Genomic DNA, 12901 nt, shown 5'->3' on the forward strand with positions numbered 1-12901 from the left:
AAGAGAGAAAACACTTGGCAACTATGTGAGTGGTTGGAGCGTTGAGTACTTGTTTGACTTGTTGTCCTGCGTTGGGGATCAGTATGACCTCTTCAAGCAAGTTGAGTTTTCCGGGAGACGTCTTCCCACAGCTCAATAAAGTTACCAGGGAGATAGGAATGTGAAATCCATCTTGATCCTGCGCACAAATATTGAAGACATTTTTACATGCAAAACAAAGTTGATCTTCAGTAAAAATTTAAATTAAAAAAAAAAAACAGTAGATGTTGTGATAAATGTGTGTGCTGTGTTTGGGATGGTTTACAGGAGTTAAAACACACAGACCATCAAAAAGACTTTTATCGCAGTTAAACATTTTACCCCAACACACAACACACAGCGCTTTGTTTTCTTTTGGGGGGAAAAAAACATATTTGGGCAAATATTTTAATATTAGACGCCAATTTATGCAATAGGCTCTCACCTCTGGGTTCTTTAAGTTACGGATGTATTTGTAGAGAGGAATGCCCTTGATCTCAGCCCCACTCTTGGCCACCGCAAGAGACACTGAGCCAATGGCCAAGCACCCAGGTAGCACTGGTTCAGGCGGCTCTGCCGGACAAAATGGCTTCTCTGAAGCGCCCTTTTTTTCTGTGAAGAAAAATGTCCGAAATAAACAGCGTTAGTAGCCAGGACACTGAAAGTTGCATCAAACTGTAATTGGTACTCAATGGTACATGACAAGTTATTGAGATGTCTTTTTGTTGTTGTTGTGGTGTACCCACCATTGTTGTTTCAATGAATTGTTTTGACATGAGGAAATCCCCACTACATCCTTCTATTAAATGTCCTACTTTCATGATATATATCACTGTAGCGGGAACTTGTTACATTTTCCACAAATTTCACCTGAAAGCCAAATATCTGTAACTTTTTGTGAGGTGTGTACATTTCTATACATCAGAGGCGATTACTCTAAGACTGCAAGGGAAGCTCAGCTTCCCCTAAAATGTCAAAAGACAAGTGATCAAATAAATGTGTGGATATACAATTGTGTGTACAAGTCATTGACTAAATATGCGCGACAACGCGCTCAACTTTTGTTCCGAATCAGCTTCTTATTACTGGTTATGACGCGACTCTCTTCTCATTCATTCCCGCAGCTTCACTGTGCTTTAACCTGTGTGGACGGTGAGCGTCGACAGCGCGGACGCTGGGCATCTCGAGAGCTGAGTGTAGGTTGTCCCAATGCATTGAAACGAGACGAGTCATTGGATAAATGCTGGTTTTGTCCCGCCCATTGGACGCTCAGCGTCTCTTGGCGTCTATAGACAGTGGGCGTTTATGGGCTGGCCCGCACGCTCAGTTTCTCTGCATGATGATTGGATGATCTGTCTGAGGCTGAATCTCTTTTTGATTGACAGCGAAATGAGCCAATCACCGATCTTTTGGTGTAGCTAATAGATAAACATAACTTTAGGCAAAAAAATGAAAGTCATGAAAATAGATTTTTTTTCAGCCCCCACTCATATCGGTCAAGCAACCCCACCCCCGCCTTGTCCCAGGAGAGAATAAAAAATAAAATCATGGCGCCTTGCCTGACCATCCAGCATTTAAGTTGCCCATCACTGACGTATACTATTGTACTCTATACTACAATATCTGTGACCAAGGGCCCAAGTTTGGTATGGCATAACTTCATTTTCATGCCAGGGCAAGTCTGGTCTGGTGTGTTTGGGGATGTATTGCATCTATCTGTGCGTTCCAGCGCACCGAGTTGCCTCGTCCTTGATTTATCTGAGAGTTTGGTAAAAGAAAGCAGGACGCACTTGCCGACAATGGTCTAGTTCGCGCTCGGTCTCACCGCATTTCTGTCCTGCCCATAAGCGCATCTGCAAATTTGGTGACAAAAAGTAGACTAAATTTTTGGCTGGCTAAGAGGAGTGGTAGACCAAGTGGTCCAATGCAATTTTCGTGATCGAGGTACAGGCAGAACTTCATGAATGTGTGTGATGGATGTCGTGGTATTTTATTAATAAATACAGACAAATGATCCGTGTCTTAATAGCTCCAATTGCCCCTATATCATCAGCAAGGGGAGAGCTCGCATTTTACCTGCCAATGTCATGCATGGACCATAGCGAGTCTATTTCTGTTTCTGCAATGTCAGGCACGAAGATAGCTACTTGTGTGTACTGCGCCTCCGACCGCCCTGATTTTGATGCAAATGAGGGTTGCGACTAGGATTGGCAAAATAATAAAAATACTTAATAGTTTTCATTGAAGTGCCTAACATATTCTAGCGTGTCCTGTCAGCTATACAGTATAAGGTGACCAAAATGTGAAAACTACTCATTACTTTTATCAGCCTTCTTTTCTTTCTTCTTTTCAGGTGGCGGGGACGGTATTTCAACCTCCTGTTCACCAGAAGAAGGACTCTCCTCCTTTTCCTTCATTTCTTTCTCCTCCTGCTGGCGGGCCGTGAAGAAATTGCTGTGCAATGTCCAGATATGAAAGAATGACCACAAAGCCGGTTATTTTTGTTTTGCTTTCACATTGAACATTTTACAATTCACCCTCACAAACCATGTAGTGATCACATTGTGCATTTAGTCTTTCATGTGTAAATTGGGGGCCGGGGCCAAAAACGAAATCAGTTTAGGAACAGAAAGAGATACAGTGCAACCAGGAAAGAGCTCTGCAGGTGTTCTGCCGTGAAATGACAGAGGAATAGGAATGATTCTCTTTTGCTGTTTTTTTTTTTTTTTTTGGTTTGCTTTTAATTTCAGAGGTGACTGACAACATTGAATCCAAATGCTTGAAGATGCCTTCTTGGCCAGCGGAGCCTCATAATACAGATGTCACCGCGGCAATGTCACGGTGCGGTTTGCCTTTTTACTCGCGGCCAACATACACGCATCGTTTTGAAAATGTGCTGCAGTTTCACTGCAAATCGTTGGTGTCGCTTCGGCTGGTATTTGGCAAAGACACCACAGGGTGGAATTTCCTTTGCATTTTATAGCCAATTCCGGTAGCTTTCATCACAGTATGTGACTAAACGGTGAACAAGCGTGAGATGATGCACGCGGCATCCTACGCGTGGCGGCAATTTTTTGCGTGTGCACGGCAGGTGTTGCAGAGCGGCCACCGAGGTGCCGCGCGACACCAAGGCGCGTGTTGCAATGCAATGCGGCCGTTGTCACCCGCGTGAGCGCGGGAAGTGTAAAAAGGCCTTTTATACTTTGTCATGCGTCTGAGGGGAATTATTCTTATGTCACCAATTTATGAAATGTAACATTGGAAACAACATTGTGGAAGAGATTCAATGTCAATCGTGGTCTGTCAGGGCTGCATTTCTTCTCCTGCACTGCTTCTTTTGTATTGTCTTTGGATGTTATATACAGTATAGAAATATTTTTTTGTCCAAAAAGATTTACGCCTCTACATGCTGCCATGTCCATTAAATTCTACCAGGTACCCTAATCAAAGGCTTACCACTGCTGACTTCTTACAATATGTCATCGTGTTCCACAGTATCTCACCACTATTCTGCTACAATTGTGTTAATTTCTCTCAGTGCTTTTTTTTGTAGGCTTTTGTGTAGCACCATGGTATCGTGTTTTGTCACGCAACAGGAGATGGCACAAATTGCAAAGATTGTTGATGTCTTGTCTGGTCATCTCAAGTAAGTGTTGACAAACATTGACCCAGTATGCCTTCTGGCTGTCCGATAAAATAATTGGGCACCAGCTTGACACCCACTTGCATCCCCATCTCCTTCACCAAGGTGACTCCTTGTTGAGGCAGATATCCTCAGCTGTTATTCGCACAATCAATCTGTGATCATTCTGCACCAGCTGGTTCAATCTGTCAATGATCAATTGTCATGGAAGGCTGTTCTGAAGTGCGGTCTCCCATCACTTACTTATATTGGTTCCACTCAAAGACGAGCGAGTGCAGCACTTGGCTGGCCACCGGTTCAGGGTGTCCCCCACCTACTGCCCAAAGACAGCTGGGATAGGCTCCAGCACCCCAGCGACCCTTGTGAGGATAAAACGAATCGGAAATGGGAAAGTGTCCAATTAACCTAGATTTGCATGTTTTTGGAATGTGGGAGGAAACCGGAGTACCCGGAGAAAACCCACGCAGGCATGGGGCATAACATGCAAAGTCCACGCAGGAAGGAGGGAGCTGGAATCGAACCCTGCACCTCTACTGTGAGGCCGATGTACTTATCAGTCGACCACCGTGCTGCCGCAAAAACTAATGTTTTTACAAAATACTGGTTTCAATACTCAGATGTAGCGATGGTTACTGAGCCCCTAAACTGGCCCCTGAACTATTAAAACTATAGTATGCATACGCTTAACGGATCTGTTCACGTTCTTGAAGAAATTTCTCTAATTTTCGATTGATTTATACTACATGAACGTTATTTTGCATCTCATTTCTAACAATCAAATGAATATGTTAATCTCGCCGCAAATGTTACCTGACAGCTAGAAACACTCAAGAATGTCTAAGAACAAAACTTTGTACTATTCAAAAAAAGTTTCTGATCAACAGTGAATGTTTTTCAACATCTGTGGAAGAATCTAAACGACATCTAGAGAAGGCAAACCACAGACAGCCGGAGGGGTTTTGCGCACAAGAAGTGATTCAGAGATTTAAAGAAATTATTTGATTTGAGATGTGCAGAGAGTTAAGGGTACTAACATTTTGTCCAGGGTTCTTTCATAGTTCTCTGTTTGAAAATATTCTGCTGGAATGCAAAGCAAAGCCTGATTTTCGCAAATGTAATTTCTGTTGCTTTTAATTCATTACTGCATTTGTCCGTTCCAAGATATTTCAGTGATTCATGTGGGTTTTTCTTCCTTTAACAGAACAAGAACAATTTTAATATGTGTGTAAATGCTAGCATTTAATTTTGGCCAATTGCTTCCACACAATAGTGTTCTGGTGCTGAAACCCAAAGTGCATATTATCGATTTGTGAGTAGGATTTGCACTTTCTTGTTCTGAACTCCATGATCTCTGTAAAACAGTTAAAAATGCACATGGGAAAAAAAATACTAGGTCATTTTAAACAGCCACGTAAACTGGATTTTTATGTGACTGGACAAATGGTACATTCTGTTTTTAAATGGTGACTCTTTTTTTGTTTTTAAACAAAATGATTGTTAAAAGTTTAAAACAGCACTGATAAGCAAGCCATTTTTGAACTGAAAGTGGCGTTGCAAATGTAACTTGACAGACGGACAACAGCTGTATTCTACCTGAGTTTCTGGTCAACTTCTGATTGGTCGCAAGGGGTCTGTCCTTTCAGCATGAGATTCAGAGGTTCAGCTATCCACTGGACAGCAGTCATGACATGGTGCGCTCTCTCCTCACTTTTTGCTTGCCAGTTTGCGAAAGTCTCCTTTTGCCCAAGATGGCTGGAAATGGCGGCAGAGGACGTCATCTAGAAATAAAGAAATAAAATTAGTCCTTTGAACTCTAGTGTTAGGATCGGTACCAACCCATTTTTAGGCTTTAAACCCATAAAAGTACTGAAAATGTGTTTATTACATCAAGATTTTTTTTTTATTTTGACAGTAACTTCCATTTAAACAAGATGAAATAAAATAAATTAATTTGACCAAATTATAAAATGCTCTGGTGAAAATTATGTACTTTGCGTCTATTTCGACCTGGTTAGTTGTTATATCATGACACACTGGGCTGTTCGCGAAAACGAAATGAAAATATTCTCGTCAAGGCATTTTCACTGGATGAAAACTAGACGAGACTAAACCTCCATTAATAAACAACAACTGAGTGCAGTTTCATGGACTAAGGAAGATGAGATGAAAATGTTGTTCATTAAATAAAGACTGGGGTAAAATCTACCGTATTGGCCCGAATATAAGATGGTGTTTTTTGCATTGAAATAAGACTGAAAAAGTGGGGGTCGTCTTATCTTCGGGGTCTAGACATTATACCCATTCACAACGCTAGCGCCAGATATGGCGCCAGATATCATTGAAGCGAATGCTGAACTTGACTCCCCTGGCCAAAATAAACCCCTGTCACGAAGAATAAAATTAAAAATATAGGTAGCACGAAGAAGAAAAATAAAAAAAATAGCGGTAAGAAAGAAAAGAGAAGAGATAACAGAAAATGGAGAAACGTAGCGACAATGTGGAGAAAAGTGGGTCAAAGATCGGCCAGGTTAACCGGCAGCTGAGGAGACGTTATGATGTAATTTACATTTCAAACACCAGAAGCCATTCATTTACGAATGTGATTGTACTTTCGTTTACATATTTAAATGTTTAGATATTAAGATTTGAATGAGGCAAAATAACATGCTTTTTCTCTCAAATATATTGTTAGAATCATTTGTTTCAGATGTACTGTAATTATTTTATGTAAAAAAATTAATTTGGTGTTCAAAAAGTATTTTTTGAAACTTGAGTCTTGAAAAAGAAGGGGGTCGTCTTATAATCAGGGCCGTCTTATATTCAGGGCAATACGGTATGTCAAATCCTGTCTGTCGCCTCCTCCTTCTCGGCTAATCAGCTGTTGTGCCAAAAGTTACCCCTGGAAAAAATTGTATCCCGTGCCTCGAGACCGCGCACACATTGACTCAAAGTGGTGCAACATGACTTGCTTGTATTCATTTATGGTTTTGAAAAAAAAAGTGCTTTCATTTTACAATCAATAGCTGCATGGAACGGAAAGCAAGTACTCTTCTCACTCGTGTTAGGCAGTTCTCAGACTCGTGGTGCGTTCAATGACCACTGACACAGCAGGGCTTCCAAACATCCATAAAAACTTTTCAACGCACCAAACAATAGCAGTCACTCGTACTGTACAAACCCAATTAAAATGAAGTTGGGACGCTGTGTTGAACATCAATAAAAATCAATGATTTGCACATCATGTTCAACCTAGATTCAATTGAATACCCTACAAAGACAAAATGTTAAATAATTAAACTGATAAACTGTTTTTAGCAATGCACATAAGAATTTTATGGCTGCAACATATTCCAAAAAAGCGGGGACCGGTGGCAAAAAAGACTGATGAAAGCTCATCAAACACTTGTTTGGAACATCCCACAGGTGAGCAGGCTCACTGGGAACAGGTGGGCACCATGATTGGGTATAAAAGGAGCTATAGAAGGAGCTTGCCTGAATTTCTCAGTCATTCACAAGGAAAGAGACATGTTCACGACTTTGTGAACAACTTCGTGTGAAAATAGTCGAACAGTTGAAAGGACAATGTTCCTGAACGTACATGCCTCCATTTTCTGAACTGATTTATCGTGGGTATGCTGGAGCCTATCCCAGCCATCTGTGAGCAGTAGGTGGAGTACACCCTGAACTGGTTGCCAGCCAATTGCAGGGGACACAAAGACAAAACACTACACGTATTTGCACTCCAAATGACACATAGGGACAATTTAGAGCAAGGGTGCCCAATACGTCGATCGTGATCGACCAGTAGCTCGCGGACTGGTCCCAAGTCAATCGCGAGGGGTGTTGAGAGAAAAAAAAAAAACAACCAAAAACATTTGTGTGTCTTTGTGCGTGTTCATATGATGTATTTTTGTGTTAGTGCACACTGCACCCGTAGCATCCTATCAGTCTCACTTTCACAAATACTATTTAGAAAAATAAAATAAAAATCACCTTTAAACTACGGTGGCGCATGACCTGCATCACCGGAAGTTGTTCACGATCAGGAGTCTGTAAGTGCAGCTTGCGATCAAAGCTGTTGCATCGTCTATGGGAGTAAATCTCGCTGCCTGCGAAGGCGGAAATTGTCTACTTTCGAAAGAGAGTCTCCCAGACGAAGCTCATCCAAGACTACGAATTGGCAAAGTCAACGATTAAACTGGAGAAGACACTTTTCTTTTGCTAAACATGATTATACTGCATTACATGGTCATGTTTTTACATCAATAAATGTTCATTCTTTATCAGAAATTGTAGTTGATGGCTATTTTATTGGAAATGTTGACAATAAACTACCATTATAATGTACAGATGCATTATGTTCCTCAAAGTACATTGTAACGAGGTTCGACGGTAATCATATTCAGCTGAAAGCACACCGAAAAGCCAGCCAAACTTACTTCAAATGACTTCCCATAGCATGGTAACCACATAACCGGGACAGGTCATGTTAACTAGATTTACGTCACTCAACGTCATAAAACTCCAAACAATCTTCAAAGTTGATGTTAACATATCCACTTATGTGACCTTCAAACATCTGCTGCAAATATTAGAAATATCGGCCCGATCCATCCATCCATTTTCTAATTCCCTTATCCTCATGAGGGTCGCGGGGGGTGCTGGAGCCTATCCCAGCTGTCTTCGGACCGTAGGCAGGGGACACCCTGAACCGGTTGCCAGCCAATTGCAGGGCACACACAGACGAATAACCATTCGCGCTCACAATCACACTTCCATTAACCAGCCATGCATGCTTTTGGAATATGGGAGGAAACCGGAGAAAATCCACGCAGGCGCTGGGAAAACATGCAAACTCCACACAGGAAGACTGGAGCCAGAATCTAACCCTGTACCTCTGCAATGTGAGGCGGGCGTGCTAACCAGTCGACCACAGTGCTGACCAAGATCGGTCCAAATATTTGGAATTTTATGAGCATAATGTCTTCCGTGCCATCAGCGTTCATTACAGCTTGCAAACAAAATCGCTTATGGTACATAAAATCCCAAACATTCTGGCGATCTTTCAGATAATTTCAAAGGCTGACAAATACTTAAGTGTCATGTCTCCGAGACACATAAATGAACAAGAAGCATATGGACAATGTTGAGGTGAGAGGTGAGACTCTTAGATTAATTAGTTTGTGTTCCTCATTCTGGGCATGCGATGGAAGCTCTTGGGAGTCACACCAACACTATTCTCATCCGGGCAGCCAGTTCAAAACATTGGTCTTGGATTGTGCCAGATTCAACGTCTTCTGCTTGTAGGTACAACCGACTGCAGCTTAACAACTTCCCAAGATATTGTTCAATGCAAAGAGGGCTAACAATTGTTTAGAAAAGGATGTGGGGGAAAAAAAATAACTCAGTGAAACGAAACTCACTAGAACAAATGGGAACATTTTCCCAGCTGGGTGCACTCTGGTTTCTCCGTCAGAGCCCTCAGGAATAAGGTGGATAGTTGATACAAATCCCCTGGACAGGTAACTGTACACACGGATGCAAACTACAAAATTAAAACTAACTAAAACAATTCATCCAGATATAACAAAAGAAAATAATACGTCACACAAAACCACTTTAAACTTACTTTTTCAAACATGAAATAACATATCATAAATCTAAAGCAAGTAAAATTGTCTGTGTTGGAGTTATCTGGTATCAAAATGGGTTCAGAGCTAAAAAAGGTGGGGAACCACTAATTGAGGAGTTTGCAATCCGATGTATTTATTTGGTAAAATGCTTGTCTTCACAGAACCATCACAGGGACATTTGATTTGAATTGGCATCAGTATTAATCGAAATAAATGTGTGCAAACATAAAAATGCCTGCAATTATTTTTGCATAAAATGGGATAGTTATGATTTTAGTATGAGTTTGAGACGGACTGTTATATGTATCGAAATAGAATAAATATGCAAACTTTGTCAAAACATGCTCCATTTCTGGATGTATGAATTATAATTGTGTTGTTTTTCATCAAAAAGATGACAGAAAATGTTCTGTGAAATCATTTTTGATCAGATGGAAATGTTCAACATTATCGGTGCACAAAAAAAATGTAAAAGGGTCAAATGTTCACAATTTTGGCTGACTAAAACCAGATGAATAAAATGATGTTTTCTTGGATCAAAATAAAGGCTAAAATGCTCTACTTAAAGTAAAACTTGAAAAAACAGGCTGAGGTTGACTAAATATGATTTTTAAAAAATCGAACAGGCGCGATTAAAACAAAACCAGAGACTTAATTTAAAAATCGCTGATAAAATTAAAACTAGTTACGTCACTCGGATACATTCGAATCCAAATACATAGCTCCAGTAAACCCAGCTACTAGTGTTTGATTCTTCGTTAAAGATGTGAAACAAAACGGCTTGTTTACAACGCCCAATTGGCTGCAAGAAATCATAAATGTCAAAAATAAAAACACAAATAATAATAATAATAATAATAATAAAACATACACCAGGGAACTTGAACCCTTGACGTGAAAGAATGAAGCAAAACCTCGGGTTCAAAACACCACCAGCTGGCACGTGTTCATTGGCACATAAATTGTACTTGCACTCCTGTGTTTTGTTTCTAATCGGGCTCAAAGTACATGCCCATGTAAACTGGCGTGTGGTGAAATGTGCATTCTTGTGCCACGTCCACAAAGAAGAAGAATCTAAAATCCTTTAAAAATCAATCAATCAATCAATCAAGGTCTGACCTTCTAAAATAGTGGTGACTAATTGTAATTTAGCTTTGACGGAAGCGTGGTTAAAATAATGATGGTCCGACGATGACAAACAGGTGGCAGACCTACCAAATTTACACACCCATCTCTACTGAACACCATGCCACCAGTCAAATATGGTTGTGGTAGTATGATGGTTGGTTTGCTATTTCAGGTCCTGGATAAATTGCTGTGATGAAATGAGCAATTATTTCTCTTGTCTACTAGGAAATATTACAGACAAATGGCTGGACGTCAATCCCCCCCCCCCCCCTCAATCTCAAGTGCTGGTGGATTAGGCTGCAGGAGAATGACCTAGAGCTCACCCGCAAATCGACCACTAAGTGGCTTAAAACAAAAAAAAAAAAAAAAAAAAAAAAAAGGGGGAAGTTTTGGAGTAGAATCCTTCCACATGGATGCAAAGGACTCTTGATTTAAATGATTGCGGCCAAGGGTGGAAGAAGTAGTTGCTTTACATTAGGTTCAGGGAGCAATTATTTTATCAACATTGGGCCAAAAGGTTCGGAGGGTTTTTTTCCGATCATTGCGAAACTGCACTTTATAATTACTGAACTTGGGTTATCTTTGTTAAGTATAAAAACTAGCCTGATAAACTGAACATTTAAATTTGAGAAATATGCAAAGACTCAGAAATCGGGATGGGGGTGCAATATTTTAAGGCATTGTGTCTTATTTATTGAGTTTTACCTTTTCCTTATTGCAGATGATGCAAAACACTTCAGCCTCAGCACACAGTTGCCCTCTTGAATCATAGACCTCCTTTCCATTCAATCTGCTGATAAGTGGTTGCGATGAGCGGTTTGTGAAATAGTTTGCCTAGGGAGTCAGTGGTTGGGGAAAACTCATTCAAATATGAATATTCAGGAAGAGTACAGCAAATACAAATATAAAATGCATGCACAGAACACATATAGATGCAAATAATCTACATACTGTAAATAGTAAAGAAAGATGCAGGACAAACTAATCAGATTTTGTTGTTGCTGTGGGCAATGATGTTGTTGGAATACAGTGTGAATTTTGTCTTGGCTGTGGAATTATTTAAGTATCATGGTTGTAAAATTGTGATTTAAAATTTTCTCACTTGTACCACTATATGCTTAACGTCCTCCCCGAGATCAACGCATGTATAAAGCACTACAATATGTGTAACCTGTAAAAAGAAAAGGGGATTAAGGTATTGTATGAACTTGAAATATTAAGGTCCCGTTCAAGTGATCGCTATACCCAATATTTTTTAAAACATTTTACGTCAAATACAGCGACAGTAATTTCTGTGGCCTGTTCTCTTAAATATGCATTACGCACAGAAAATCAGAATGTATGGGCTACATAAATAGGCCTTCGCCGCCTGTAAATTCACGTAAACATACTGTAGTAGCTCGTTTGTACGTCACCGAATTAACAATAAAAGAAAAGTGCGTACATAAAATAAGGTTGGCTGAATACTGTATACGTATGCTAAATATCAGGAAGTAAAGTTTAATGCACCAGGTAACCGTGGACGTCCTCGGGGTTCTGGAAGAAAAGCTCTCCCAGGGCTTTCTCAAGCTCCTCGGGCACTCTGTTCGCCCGGTAAAACTCCGCAGCTGCGTTTTTGATTTCGTAGAACTCCTGGTCTTCTTCAGAAAGACAGTTGACGAAAGCAGACATTGTACGGCTGTCGTGTGGTCCTCACTCAAACTGCTGTTTTTTCGTTACCATGGGAGCGGCACGTTTGGGTGACAGTAGGAGACGCGGAAATGGGAAGTGTCTCGCAATGCGCTTTCGCGTTCCCTTTGTGACATCCTCATCAAAAAGATTAAAAATAAAAAAACACGTTGAAGCGCACTACGCAGTACGCTCAATGTACCCATGGAATTGAAACAGTCTCTAAGAGTCGAGTTCCCGTATAAGTAATTGAATTAAATCACAGATAGTCGCAACATACGGCTTCGACTCCTCACTCATCACTTGAATGAAATCCCTCTTTGACTTTATCGAAGTTCAACGCAACGTTAGCGTCAGTGAAAAAAAAAATACATTATCCTCAGTGATAGCCGTGAATACTTGTCCCAGTAACCTCCAATAGCTCCACTGGCGTCGAAATAAAATGACATACGCAGGGTCCCATTAGCGTTCGTCTGTCATTTGTCAAGTGCGATTGGAATATAAATTGCTATTTGACGCAGTGAATTACTGCATCACTGATTAGAACTAGATTAATAAGTATCGTATGCTCTAAACACTGATGATACACCGAAAACAAACCCGATGTTGAATTTGAGTTCGCCAGGTGGTTGCACAAAATAAAATCATCTCGCTCCAGATACATTTTTAAATCGATGTATTAAATGTAGTAAATTCAACGTGTATAGTCTACAAATCAACCCGTGTTGTGTTTTATTGTTTTTGTTATTGTAAAGTGTCCTTGGGTGTCTTGAAAGGCGCTTATAAATAAAATGTATTATTATTATTATTA

General features: G+C 40.4%; 1 protein-coding gene across 1 annotated transcript in view; it reads right to left on the minus strand.

Annotated features, from left to right (window-relative positions):
* eno4 (enolase 4) overlaps positions 1 to 12184 on the minus strand; it is a 28905-nt gene extending 16721 nt beyond the window's left edge. The window contains exons 1-6 of the mRNA XM_086122674.1: positions 11932 to 12184; positions 11128 to 11256; positions 5255 to 5439; positions 2339 to 2472; positions 464 to 630; positions 50 to 178 (exon numbers count right to left, since the gene is read on the minus strand). Coding sequence (XP_085978800.1) covers positions 50 to 178; positions 464 to 630; positions 2339 to 2472; positions 5255 to 5439; positions 11128 to 11256; positions 11932 to 12093 — 906 coding nt within the window. The 5' untranslated portion in view covers positions 12094 to 12184. The remainder of the gene's footprint in view (positions 1 to 49; positions 179 to 463; positions 631 to 2338; positions 2473 to 5254; positions 5440 to 11127; positions 11257 to 11931) is intronic.
* Between the last annotated feature and the right edge of the window lie 717 nt (positions 12185 to 12901).

Source organism: Hippocampus guttulatus, chromosome 10 (genome assembly GCF_054856545.1).
Source record: "Hippocampus guttulatus isolate MCC_2025c chromosome 10, RoL_Hgut_1.0, whole genome shotgun sequence".
NCBI classification, from domain to species: Eukaryota; Metazoa; Chordata; class Actinopteri; order Syngnathiformes; family Syngnathidae; genus Hippocampus; species Hippocampus guttulatus.